The 14,591-nt window shown below is 42.7% G+C and overlaps 1 protein-coding gene across 3 annotated transcripts; it reads right to left on the bottom strand.

Moving 5' to 3' along the window:
- Positions 1 to 1,270: 1,270 nt before the first annotated feature.
- LOC131222698 (dehydration-responsive element-binding protein 2A-like) lies at positions 1,271 to 5,367 on the bottom strand. 3 transcript variants are annotated; one of them, XM_058217861.1, is made up of 2 exons: positions 5,246 to 5,367; positions 1,271 to 3,015 (listed from the first exon to the last, which is right to left on the bottom strand). In XM_058217861.1, the coding sequence occupies exons 1-2, from the start codon at positions 5,260 to 5,262 to the stop codon at positions 1,806 to 1,808; spliced, it is 1,227 nt and encodes a 408-aa protein (XP_058073844.1). In that variant the 5' UTR covers positions 5,263 to 5,367; the 3' UTR covers positions 1,271 to 1,805. The 3 variants fall into 3 exon arrangements, with proteins under 3 accessions (XP_058073844.1, XP_058073845.1, XP_058073846.1); XM_058217862.1 differs by lacking the exon at positions 5,246 to 5,367 and adding an exon at positions 4,774 to 4,959; XM_058217863.1 differs by lacking the exon at positions 5,246 to 5,367 and adding an exon at positions 4,752 to 4,777.
- Positions 5,368 to 14,591: the final 9,224 nt, after the last annotated feature.

Below are 14,591 nucleotides of genomic sequence, written 5' to 3'. Positions count from 1 at the left end.
TAAAATCCAGCTCATTAAAATTAACCAGTAGTAAGAGTGCAGGCCCTTATGAGGAAGTGCGTCCAAACATGCCCTAAAACTAGCCCACCCAAAACTCATATTGAGTAACTTGGATCAGTTGGAGCCCAACTCGACTCCATCTGGACCACAATCCGGTCTCAACCTCAACCGAAGTCAGGACTCATTGAGTTGACTCGCCAACTCAGTTGTCTTAATGCAACTTTCTACTCTTTGCATGCACACCCAATTCAATTTGACATAAAGAGTTTTTATCTGTTTATTATTATTATAATTATAACTAGGCCTGTTTGAATCAAGCAAAAAAATATGGAAAAAATAATAAAATAATAAAAAGACCTTAGGATTTTTTATTCTTAGAAAAGTAAAATTGGAAATAACAAGCATTAACCTTTTCCACATTTAAATTCTTAGTAGGTATAGGTAGTTGAAATATGTAAGAGGAATATGAGATTTCCACTTGCTATTCAAACAAGATTTCAAAAAATTAAATCTATGAAATTCATATTTTAATAGAGCTATGGGAATTCCCACTTATTATCCAAACAAGGTCTTGGAAAATAAAATCTATTAAATTCATATTTTAATAGAGCTATGAAAATTCACTCTTGTTATCCAAACAAAGACCTCGGAAAATATATTTTATTAAATTCATATTTTAATAGAGCTACAAAATTCATTCAATTCTATTAAATTCATATTTTAATAGAGCTTGGGAATTCATCATTGGATGTTGGGCCTGTTTGGGACTAAGACCTTGGAAAATAAAATCTATTAAATTCATATTCTAATAGAGCTCTAGGAATTCATCATTGGATGTTAGGGCCTGTTTCGGATAAAGGAAATGAGAACATAGATTTCAAAAAATCTATAAACTGGCCAATTCATGATTTTTCATTGAATTTTGATTTGACAAATTATAAAGTACACTCATAGAACTATGAACTGATATATTTATGAAGTATTTATCTGCAAGAGTAGAACATTTTGTATCATCATATGAAGAAATGGACTGCATGAAGAACTCTAAAACATAACCACATTTTCGATATTGTATGAAGATCCACAACTCATCCATTTTCCTCCCTACATCTCATATGTTTAAGCAAGCTATAGAGACCATCCACCCCACCTTTCTACATAACAATATCTCACGGTACAAGGAAAAGAAAAATTGCATATCCAAGACAAATAGGCTGCACTGCTGGAAGCTAAATGGAATTGAGATCTGGAACTGTTATAGAACTCTGAACATAATAGAATTTTCTATTTGTATGAAAATCTACAACACATATCTTGCATGAAAATATACAATCCATCCCTCCATCATATCTAATATCTACATTTATGTAGCCTATCATTATTTCCATTCAGATATTCACATCAAAAAATCCAGTCCAAACGCTTCCTTACACAGCCACCTTAAAAAACAGGGAGAACAGAAGCAAAGAAAGATATGTTTATGGTCAGTCTCTTCCCATTGTGGTGGGGGAGAAGGAAACAAATACATCTTCCAAAAGCCAATTTCTCCATCTTAAAAAAAAAACTATAGGGAATCAGCTCAAAACTCTTGTTAGCTCAAAACCCATGAGATCCAAAATGCCTATGACCACAGGTTCGATCAGTCCTCACACCTCTGTTGATTCTCCTCCAGATGAAGTAGCATATCCCACTGAAAATTCACAACCTCTATTGATGCTCCTCAAGGAGAAGAAGCACATCCCCACTAAAAATTCACAACCTCTATTGATGCTCCTCACGATAAAGAAGCATATCCCACTCAAAATTCAGAACATCTGCTGATGCTCCTCAAGTAAAGAAGCACATCCAACTGAAAACTTGCAACCATGTTTCAATCCTTCCTCACTGTTGAGTACTCCAAAGTCCAGTTCGAAGGGTCCGAAGTGAAGCATTTCCTGATCTGACAGGAGCCCGTAATCTGCAGCATCCCCTCGACTCTTCGCTGACCTGCAGTAATCTGCAACATCCCCTCGACTCTTCACTGGTCTGCAGAAATCGAGGTATATGTGATCAAGGACCATGGGAGTCTGCTCCATGTGAGGCAAGCTCCCCAATAAATTCGCATTCCGGTACGGCAACTGGAATTTCATCTTATCAGATGGATGCCCACCTTGCAGCTGCTGCTCATCTGCGAGCCCCAAGCAACCTGGGCCAGCATTACTGTTGGGGTCCCACCATGGTACACAGCTGTTGTCCTTCATACCGCCTGGATCACTATCTAGAAAGCGCATGAGCTCGTCCGCATTGAACAATTCCTCTCCAAAACCTTGCAGCTGCACTTCATCCAAAGGCTCATCCTGGGCCACCTTTGACTTGACCAAAGCCAATGGGGCTTTGGCAGCCATTGATCTTCTGTCACTTTCCGACATGGCCCCGGATTTTCTGTCACTCTCCAAATTGGCCACACATTCATTCCCTGGAACACCAGCATCTGGTTCCTTGCTACCCTCAGAATGATGAGAAGTTGTGGTTTTCGGTGCTTCTGGTTCCTTGCTATCCTCAGAATGATGAGATGTTGTGGTTTTTGGTGCTTCTGGTTCCTTACTACCCTCAGAATGATGAGATGTTGTGGTAGACTCCGGAAACGATGTTGGCAATTCCTTCAAATTGCAATATTGTGGTAGGTTGAGTCGGGCACAAGAGCTGTACATTGCGCTGGCAGCCTCATCGTATGCACGGGCGGCCTGTCTGGCAGTTGCAAATGTGCCAAGCCAGAGCCGGCTGCCTCGGCTTGGTTCCCGAATCTCAGCAACCCACTTGCCCCATGTCCGTTGTCGAACACCCCTGTAGTTGCAGTGGTAGTTCTCAGGGCCTCCCTTCCCTCTCATGCAGCCCTTCTTGGAGCCCTTAGGAGGCACCCGCCGGACATTCTTGCCATCATCCGAGTCGAGCTGGCTGTTAAGCTTTTTCCACTTTGCGAGCGTTTCCTCTACAGAATTGCATCCATTGCGTCTACTGCTCCGCGATTTCCTCTTCCTGGGAAGATTAGGAACACAAACAGTTTAGTACATCAGACATATTAAGATATTCTAAAGCAGACGAGCTCAGAATCGCAACAACTAAGCTGATAACTAGAAGCCAAGAAAGACAGAAAACACAATAGGAAATTAAAGCATCTGAGATTCTGTGGTGTGGGCAAGCTTGACATACAACAACTGTCTCTATACCCAGAAACCAAGCAAATAAAATGGAAAAAAAAAAATAAAAAGGAATTGGAAAACAGTTGGGGTCTGATTGTTGGGGCATCCAAACCATAGCTGAGCAAGGTTTGAAGTATACTCCGAAACCAATACATATCACCTGATCCATATCCTGGAGTGGGTGTCGGTGAAATCCATGATGTCCATCATTTTCTCTAGCTCATGTTTGGATGAGTGCCCAAAAATCATCCCTACGGGCCAGGCCAGAGGGAACAATAGGAGACGACCACCATGAACCTTCATGGGACGACAACGATGTTCACATACTATCCAACCAATCTCAAGACGACCTCAACGACGGGTGTCTTTATCCTTATCCCTATGGTGTGGTCCACTTGAGTTTTGGCTAGGCCAGATTATTGGGTTCGCATCATGGATTTCAAACAGATTCACAGTGGCCACACTGCAGTGCTTTTTGTTGCACATCCTCCTGGCAAAGGATTCTGGCTCACATAAACGTTTCAAATAACAATGGCTAATCACACTTGGTGGAAAGATATAAACATCACTCTGTAGAGGATTCAAACCATACCAACACAAAACCCATCATCTAAAAAGCTCAATCCAACCACTTACGAGCTAGAGCCCAACCTCACCCACAGAGTTGTCAGGTTGAATTAGCCTACACAGGCAGGTCGGGTCTTCTACTGTTCAACCTGAAACCCAACTAGGGGTGATAACATACCGGGATGTCTGTGCTAACCCCATGCGCATACACGCCACTATTTGTTATAACCATAGCCATATCCACGTCTGGCCTAAAATCGGCACCCATAAAGCATTGTTTAACCAACTAGGGGTGATAACATACCGGGATGTCTGTGCTAACCCCATGCGCAAACACGCCTAAAATTGGCACCCGTAGGCACCCATAAGGCATGGTTTAACCATTATGATTTTAAATTAAAATAATAATAATAAGGATAATCTAACCATTAACCTAAAATATAAGACCTTATTGCAGGTATTAAAAACACTATAATTTTTTATTTAAAAACATTAATGCTATATTTGAATGCCTTTTAAGTTTTTTAATTTGTAACTAAGTTATAGGTAACTTACTTTCAGGTAATAAGTTGTATATTCACACCAACAAGAGTTTGAAGTAAAAAATTATTCAAAGATCAAATTAACACATGAAAAAAGCTTAGATAAAAGTATGTCATTTTATTGAGCTCATTTAGACAAATAGTTGGGCTAATTCTTAGACTAAACTAACAATCAAGTGGGCCCACGTACTAGAAATGCTGGTAAAAGCCAAAGTACCTAATTCCATATTGTTTGTACGGCCCACCATGTTATTTTTACGCCATCTAAACCATTCATCATGCTAGCCTCCAAACATAATGCTTATATGCGGATTAAGTAAAAACCAAACTAGCTTATCTAAAGTAACTTACAATCCAAACGCCCCCTTAAACAAATGCATGATAATCTTAGATTTAACTCGATCGGTTACAGACCGATCCATTGAATTGTCCACGTAAACAGATGCAACTAAGCGCAATGTACCTTATGAGCATATTTCATATACCTTATAAGCATATCTCATATATATCATAAATCGGTGGGGTTCGACCCGTATTGGGTGTGGGTCAGCCCAGGCTCACTTTCAGGCCGAGCTCGGAAAACTGTGGCTCATCCCCACTTCCTGATTACCACTGACCCGAACTCAACTCAAAGCTAGCTTGGGTCAGCTAACCCGAACATGAAATCGGTATGCTGCGCAAAAATAAGCAAATCAACATACAGGTGTGGCCCACCTTTTTTTTTTTTTTTTACACACACGCACACAAACCCCCACACACTCACGCCATAGTGGAATTTCACCAATGGATACTTGAACCCTTGACCGGGTGTTGAAACTCCCAGGAGTCTAACACCAGAGCAAGAGTAAGAATCCTACAGGTGTGGCCCACCTAGCTAGCTAGCGAAAAACCCATAATACCAAAAAAAAAAAAATCAATTCAAATAAAACTCAAATAAGAGATGAAAAGATCCCATACCTTTGAATCTGCGACATGATAGATTTTCTCCTTACTTGATGCGTTTTTAAATAAAAAACTCGAGACTGAGAGCGAAGCTAGAGATTACTACGGCGAGAAGTGAAGTGTGTCAGTTGGATGGATCGACTATTTATAGTTGAGCTCGAGATATTTCCCCCAGCTGAGATATTTATGGGGGCGCGGATTGGGTATTTCCCCCGCCTGTCCGACAGGCTGTGGCTCTTAGGGGCCACGTGATGTATGGGTTATATCCACACCGTCCATCCATTTTTTCATGTCATTTTAAGACCAGAGCCAAAAATGACATGGATCCAATGCTCAAGTAGACCACCTAAATGGGGATTAAACGATTACCGTTGAAAAACTTATGAGGCCGCAGAAGTTTTTGTCTTGATAAATTGATATTTTCTCGATGACGTGGCACTTTTAGGACTAAATGCATGTGTTGTTGGGCCTGGATTAGGTACTTCCCTGCCTGTTCGGAGCTCGGGACAGGCGGAGGCTCCGAGGGTTAATGTTTTAATTTTATCCATACCGTCCATCCATCTTTCCCTATCATCTTAAATTATTAAGACAAAAACGGTGAATATCAGAGGCTTAAATGGACCAAGATAGGGATTGGATTCCTACCGTTGACAAATTTTTTGGGACGGCATAAGTTTTAGGTTAAGATGATATTTGTTTTTTCAATTCACCCAGGTGTATATGACCGTATAAACAGGTTGGATGGCAAATAAAAAACACGGTGGACCCAAGGTTTCAACGGTGGGCATCCTTAGAACCTCCTCTTCCTGTGGTGTGGTCCAACTGAGCGTTGGATCTCTCTTATTTTTTATTTGGCACTTTAAAATGATATGAAAAAAATGGATGAACGGTTTGGATAAAATTAAAACATCACGGTGGACCCTCAGTGGCCCTTAGAGCCTCTCCAATCAGGCGGGGGAAGTACCTAATCCGCGCCCTGTGGTGTTGCGTCGACGGTCGTTAGTTTTCACACGTGGCAGTCGAAGGTTCGGCACACCACTCGCCCGGTCTCGCAGCTGGAAGCGGATTGTGTCTGAACCCAGGTGGTCGGATCAGATCTGTGTGGGTCCACCATGATATTCTCGGATCATGTTAAAATATTCGTCCAATGATACTCGAATACATGCAACTTGCATTTTATGCTCTGTGTATTTAACGCAACCAAGCTTAATAGTTGGTATAGTCCACTTGAGCGTTGGATCTGACTCATTTTTTATCTTGTACCTTAACATGATATGAAAAAAGGACTGAACGGTGTGGATAAACAGATACGTTACAGTGGAGGCTCACACAAATCTTGTCGGACCCAGGGCTTGACACAATCGGGTTCCCTCGAAGAGTCGCTGCTGAGGCTATCGTTATCTTAGCCAGGAAACTGTGAGGCTGGGGATGCGGATGGCGCGAATTGGGCACTACCCCCACCAGCAGGGCTGTCAACGATCGGGCTGAGTAGGTGTCGGATCAGATTTTGACCTGTTTCGGGTTAGGGTGTGCGGCTGAGCTTATTTTGAAATTTTTATTTTTCAGGCCCGAGTTTGGCCCATGGACAACCCTTCCCACCAGACATAGCTAGAGACGGAAGGACGCGGATTGTTCCTACCCCACCCGTCTCTGGCCAGGAGGAGCAGTTCTTATGTATCTGTTTATCAATGCCTTCCATACTTTGTATCATATCATTCTAATGTATGTGTATAAATTTGAGGAAGATCCAACGCTCAAGTAGACCACAACACAGATGACTCTTGCATTTAATGCAACCAAGCTTATTATTTGGTGCAGTCTATCCGAGCGTTGGATCTAACTCATTTTTGTATTCATGTCTTAAAATGATTTGAAAAAAAGAGTGGACGACGCTATAAACAGCTACATTACACATAATTGCCTATTGGTATGCAGTAGCTCACAGAAATTTAGGTGTCTTAAAACCTTTTTGAGTGACAGTAACGTTTACTTTCCATCCACTTATTGATAGGTTCATATACACTTGTGCGAAGAAACCATACATATATCATCTTCATCCAAAACTTTTGTAGCTCACAGTATATTTTTAGGGGCCAATTACTACTATTTCTTGTAATAAGGTGCATTTGAGATTTAGATCTACTTTATTTTTTGCACCATGCGGTAAAATAAGTTTTCAGTCCTGAAGGATGGCATGGGTGTTAGGAAAGTACATCACGATAAGCCCCACACTTCACTCCTATGGGATTTTTACATCGTAGGTTATCATATCCGGCTTAATAACCGTGTATAGGGACTATGGTTCAAGCATCCCATCCTAAACTTATTTGCAATGATCACAATTATAATGGATCTATTGAATCACTCAATACAAATAATCTAATAGTCAGATCTAAACAACGATCATGTGTGGCCCACCTAATGAATGTCTTACATTCCTTTCCCATTCCAGGAGAGCGGATTAGGTGCAACCTTGGTCTCACTCAAGACAGTGAGACCCTTATCGTGCATGGCTACGTTGATGTATGTATTCTATATCAATATCGTCCCTTCATTCTTCTAGATCATTTTAGATTTTAGACATAAGCCCAAAGACATGGTAGTTCCATTTCTCAAGTCGATCATGCCATAGGAAACATTATGATTGGCCATTAATGGGCCACATAAGTTTTGGTTCAACTTGGTATTTATTTTTTCCATCATCTAGGTTTACCTTATCAACAGCTTGGACAGCAAATAAACATTGCTAGAGCATTACAGTGGGTGGGCTCTTATAAGGTTTCAATGGTTGGATATTAATCACCACTGTTTCCTATAGTACGGTCCACCCGAAGGTTGGAGATCTTTTTTATTTTTGGGCTCATGCCCTAAACTTATCTGGAAAAATGGACGCATGGTGTGGATATAGAATACATCCATCAAGTTAGGCCCACAGTAAGGACGCACCTAATCCGCTTCCCTCTGGACAATGATCTCCAGCGGCAGGTTGCATTGTAAGTTGTAATGCAGCAGCATGTTTGCCTCACACATATTGGGTGGATCAGGGTCAGTGATCAGGATTATCGGGGTCCACTGCCTGATATATGTGTTTTATGTCCATGCCGTAGGTTTGTTTTCCAGCTCATTTTAGGACACAAGGTGGACCACAACATATGAAACAGTGGCTTATTAAGTGTTCACCGTTTAAAACTTTATAGGTTATAAAAGTGTTGAATTAAGCTGATATTTGTATTTTCGATTTATCTAAGCCTGTGTGGACTTATTAACGAGTTGGATGGAAAATAAACATTACGCGGAGCTGTTAAAAGTTTTCAATGGTGGGCATTAAATCACAACCGTTTCATGTAGTATGGTCTACTGTAGATTTGAATATGCTTCGTTTATAATCTCATGAACTAAGATGAGCCGCTGAAATGAATGGACTGTGTGGATATAAAACACATACATCGCAGTGGGCCCTACAATTATAGATCGACCAATTTTGATGTTCCAATCCACCTGCTTTAAGCTGGACGTGGATTGCGTCCTACCTCATTCCGTCTCTGGCCACGAATGGGCAGTTCTATGGCCGGGCTCACCGTGATGTATGTGTTTCCGTCCATCCCTTCTCAAAGATCATTTTAAGATACATGTACAAAATTAAAGTAGATCCAACACTCAAGTAGACCACAAAAAATAACAAGCTTGGGTTGCATCAAATACAAGAGTCATTGTGGTGTGATCCACTTAAGTGTTGGATCTACCTCATTTTTGTGCATATACCTTAAAATGATCTGCAAGAAGGGATGGACGGCGTGGATAAACACACAAATATCTGTGGGCCCGGCCACAGAATTGTCTGTTCGTGGCTAGGCACGGGCGGAGGTAGGACGCAGTCCGCGTCCTTTAAGCCGATATATACTCCCACCCGTATCATGTGTTCACACCAGAAGGGACAAGACGACAAATATTCGTACGGAGGACTAATTTTACGAAAATACCAAGCGATCTTTTAGTTCGATTGGCAACTTGCGCTGGACATGATTTGGCTGTTGACTCTGTCAGTAGTGAAGTGGCTACCAGTAGCAACTTGATAGTGTCCGATGAGTCATCATAATGTATATGTTTTATCGCATTCTCTGTATATTTTTCCAAATCATTTTCAGCAAGAGTCCAAAATTGCGATGGATCTGAATTTAAGCTGAACCACGACACAAACAATACTGGTTGAACGCCTGCGGTAAAATACTCCCTATGGTCTGCTATGGTAATATTTATTTGGATCAAGCTATTTTTTAATTATTTTTTTTTTAATGTTTTCAGTTTATCCTATCACGAAGGACTTTATGAACGGTGTGGATGGTATATAAACATAGCCGTGAACCTAGAGAAGTTTCAATGGTAGGCATTTATCTACACACATTTTCCTCACTTGCGGCACATTTGAGATTTGGATTTGCATTATCTTTTAGCCTATGTCCTATCATGATCTTACAAAACTGATGGACGTTATGGATTTCCCCAAACATCCTTGCGGGCCCCACAGACATCCCACAAAGAATCCACGTGTGGCAAAGTTTTACGTCTTTTTAAATTGACACAGCTAGTTTGACGAAATTTCCGGAGTGCCAGTCTAGCATTTCGGCGGAGCGGATTGCGTCCTGCCCCGCCGTCTTCAATGGAAACGGGCAGCAGATTTGAGTGGACACCATGATGCATGGGTCTTATCCACACCGTCCATCCATTTGTTCATATAATTTTAGTTGATAAAATTAAAAATGAGGCAGATCAAACTCAAGGGGACCACACCACAGGAAGCAGCGGTGATAATGATTCTCACCGTTGAAACTTTTTCTAGGCCCACCATGATGTTTATTTGCCATCCAACCTATTCATAAAGTTACATAGACATGGATGAAGAGAAAACACAAATATCAACTCTATCAAAAACTTCTAGGGCTCCCAAGAAGTTTTCAACGGGAACAGATTAATCCCCGTTATGTACTCCACAAGCAATGGATTTACGTTATTTTTGAGTAGCTGATGCCCCTTCCCCAGGTAGGATTCAATCCGCCTCCCATTAAATGCACCCCGACCTCACCCAAGACGGTGTGCCCCTCCTGTGTGGGGCACGTTGACGTATGTACTCTACATTTATATTGTTACAGGAAAATTCGAGCGGAACTTTGACAGAGGTAGACTTGGAGGACAACGAGCGGAGCCTCGGGCTGATAGTAGTTCATCTTTCACCGACTTAGTCATAACAATCTAGGTCGAATTTCCAAGTTCTTTTGTAGAACTTTGACACCGACCTGAAATCCAAAAGAAGCCATTACACATCATATCTATTGGATTCGATCAGGATCAGCTCTCATGAGCTCGGATTGTCGTGAGTGAGACTAAGATTTCCGAGTCGGCTCGGATGAGAACATGGCCGATGATTACGCTAAAGAATTAACCCCAGTACTGCATATCTGGAGTAACATCCGGTGCATGATCTCCAGGTAATGGCCGACATCAACGCACACACCATTCTTGTTCAACAACAAAAATCATGCTGAGAATGACGGGTACATTCATCTCAGAAAAAAGGTATAAATAGGAGACATATCTACAAGAACATGTACGCAATATCTGATACCATAAGCCTACTCTACACAACTTAGACCTAGATTCATAGCCTGACTTTGGCATCAAAGGGTCCCTTGCTCTAGCTAGGGTCTCCTTTGTCCTTCTCTTGTGCAGGCTACAGGTCTCGGTTCAAGTGCTTGGAGCTCAGCAAAGGATAAATTAGATTTTAGCATCAACATTTTGGTGTCGTCAATGGAAAATCGTAATAAAAAGTCTTAGTAACTTTACCAAAGATGGTTAGAGGAAAGAAGAAGGCACTTCCAGTAGCAGCGGTGAAACCTGAGCTTACTAGACAACAACGCTTATCTTCAATACTTCATGCTGAATCAGCTCCAACGGGACTGTCTCAACGAACTCGGAACAGAGGAGATGAGTATCGTGCGTTGTAGAATCAAGTGCAGGCGTTGGTCAACAAGATCAACCAAATGAAACATCAGTAAGCGATGGAACAACAACCACCCCCTGATCAAGGGGAGGTCGCTCCAAGGGGTGCAGGGCAGCCCGTTCTTGTAAGTTCACGAGCAGGGGCATCCCAAAGTATGTCAGCTCGCGTACCAAATCATGTACGAAATGCAGCAACCTGTGCGCCGACTTACGTGTCTGAGACCTCAGCGTTAGCCCCAACTGACTTCCAAAATGAATTGGAGAGGAGAAGAAATGGCAAAACACCCGAGGTCGAGGTTCCTTACGAAACTATCGTTGATAACAGAGTCCCATGGGAGGCCTAGCTTGACGAACTTTGAAACCAAATTAAGAACCTGCAGCGGAATCATCAGGCGCCAACCCCAACTGCAGTAGAAGCAATGATGGAGGAGACCGAGCCTCCATTTACTAGCGACATCATGGGCACGTCAATGCCTCCGAGGTTCAGAATGCCCCCCATCATTCAATACTTGGGTTCTGGGGACCCGTCAGAGCATATGGAGTCCTACCACTCTTAGATACAAATCTAGTCGGCCTCAGAAGTGATGATGTGCAAAGCATTCTACATAACTCTCACAAGGGCTGTGAGAAGTTGGTACCGACAACTTAAGCCGAGGTCAATTAGCATGTTCGCTGAGCTCAGTAGGGCATTCCTGATGCAGTTCATCATCGGAAGAAGAGTTGTAAGCCGTCGACTCACCTGCTTACCCTCAAGTAAAAAAGTGGAGAATCATTGAAAGATTACATCTCTCATTTCAACGAGGAGGCTCTGTAGGTCAACGACTACTCAGACAAAATGGCTCTGACCGCGATGATCAGCAGGCTCAAAGACAGAAGGTTCCTCTTCTCGATAGGGAAGAACCCATCAACTACGCTTGGAGAGCTCATAAGTCGGCTCAGAAGTATACAAATGCCGAAGAGTTCTTCAGCTCGCAAAAGAATAACCAAAGCTCAGAACGCTCATCCAAAGAAAAGAGGCAGAAGGATGAAGCGCCATTGCAAGCAAATAAAAGGAGGTTGGACAACAATACCTCCCGTGATCGGAGGCCGAGCAGAAGACCGGAAAGCAAATTCAACTCGTATACCCCCCTCAACACGTCTCCGGATAAGATCTTGTTAGATATCCGGGACAAAAGGCTATTGCATTGGTCGAGCTGTATAAAGAGAAGCAGGCCAACGGGACAAGCGCAGGTATTGTCGCTTTCATCACAACCATGGACACAACACCAGCGATTGTGTCGACTTGAAAGAAGAAATCGAAACTCTTATTCACAAAGGGCATCTGCGGCAGTATGTGAAAGAAGAGAAACAACTTCAGAAAGATGAATCGTCGAGCCGAGCAGCGGGCGATGCTGTTAAGATCCGAACGATATATGGGGGACCATTAGGATGTGGGGATTCGAACCAGGCTTGAAAAGCCCACGCTCGTAGTACTGACCCCAAACATTACATCTATCTTGCCGACATGTCCAGCAAGGAGCCTCGGATGAGCCCGTACAGATTGACATTCACAGAAGACGACGTGCGAAGGATTCAACACCCCCACGACGATGCAGTAGTGGTTGCGATGACTATAGTCAATCAAAAAGTGTATCGAATTATAGTCGACACTGGAAGCTCGGCCAACATCTTGTATTCTGAAGCATTCGATAAGATGTTGATCGACAGATCACACCCCCAAATCATCTGGACCCCGTTGCATGGCTTTGCAGGTGATAAAGTAATTTCAGAGGGAGCAATCTCTCTCTCTCAGTTAGGGCTGTTCACGAGTCAAGCTAGCTCGAAAAGCTTGCTCGACTCGGCTCGAGTCAGCTCGGATTGACTCGGCTTGAATGACCGATTCAAGCCAAGCCAAGCTAATTATTTGAAGCTCGAGTTGAGTTCAAGCCAAGTTCGACCAGGGGGCATTTCAACTCGACTCGAACTCAAACTCGACTCGACTCGAAGCTCGAACTCGAGCTCGACTCGACTCGATTAATAAAAATATTAACTATTAAATATTTTATATATATATATATATATATATATATATATATATATATATATATATATATATAAGTTTTAAGTTTAAACTTAAAAATAAAAAAATAAAAAACAAACCCTAGAGTTTCTACCCGACTGCATGCACTCCCTTCCCTTTTCCCTTTCTTCTCTTTCTCTGCCCACTGCCAGCTGCACGCCCACCCGGACCACCACCACCAGTTTTCATTTCAGCTCCACAATAATATGATTTCATCTCTTGAGATCTACTTCTTAGGCGAGAAACCCAAGAAATCCGAGATGGGTTTTTCTCAGATTTGTTAGAGCTTCAAGGAAATCCAATGATCTGATTGGCTAGAGCTCTTTACTTGGATTTTTGATCTGTGTTCTGCTCTATTTCTTTTCTAGTACTTGGATTTTTGCTGGTGGAAGAAGATCAAGAACAGATCGGTTCTTATAGGTTTCCTCATCCGATTCAAAGCTTTGCTTGGTTTTTTCGTCGGGTTTTGTTTTGATTCTCTTAAGATTTTTGAATTTTTCATCAATGGAGGATCAAGAACAGAATCCATTACTCTCTCACCCAACAAGCTCGAGCTCGACTCAAGGTAAACTCGACTCGACTCGAACCATTAGCTCGACTCGAACTCGACTCGACAGCTTTGGCAAACAAGCCAAGCTTCAATGTTGAGCTCGAGGCCAAGCTCGAGCTCGAACTCGAGTACATCATGGACAAGCCAAGCCAAGCTTGGCCCACCTCGACTCGACTCGGCTCGATGCCCACCTCTACTCTCAGTCACGGTTGGAGAAGGTCGGACCAGGTCACCCTGTTGGTCGTCTTCCTGGTAGTAAACACACCCTCGGCGTACAATGTCATCCTCGGACGACCTTCCCTCAACTCCATGAGGGCGGAAGTGTCTACATACCACTTAATGATGAAATTTCCTGCATTGGGGGGAATCGGGTACCTTCGAGGAGACCAACGGGAGGCGCGACAATGCTACTCTGTGGAGGTCAGGAAGGGCATGGTGAAACAGACCCTTACAGTCAACATGCTTGACCCCAGAGAAGTTGCCTCAGAGAACTCCTCCATGGAGGACCTTCTGGTCCTTCCTCTTGATGATGTGGATCCGATCAAAACAGTTCAGCTCGGATCGTCGCTATCCGATAGCCAGCAGACACTAATGCTCAACTTCCTTAAGAAGCACAAAGATGCTTCACTTGGACTCTTCACGATATGCCAGGTATCCCTCTTAAGGTGTTCGTCCACAAGCTGAACGTGGAACCAAAGCACAAGCCAGTGAAACAGAAGAGAAGATCCTTCGAGCCTGAGAGGTATACTACAATTATC

Source organism: Magnolia sinica, chromosome 13 (assembly GCF_029962835.1).
Source record: "Magnolia sinica isolate HGM2019 chromosome 13, MsV1, whole genome shotgun sequence".
NCBI lineage: Eukaryota > Viridiplantae > Streptophyta > Magnoliopsida > Magnoliales > Magnoliaceae > Magnolia > Magnolia sinica.
The sequence above is the reverse complement of the archived record's forward strand: the minus strand, read 5'-3'. Positions and strand labels throughout refer to the sequence as shown.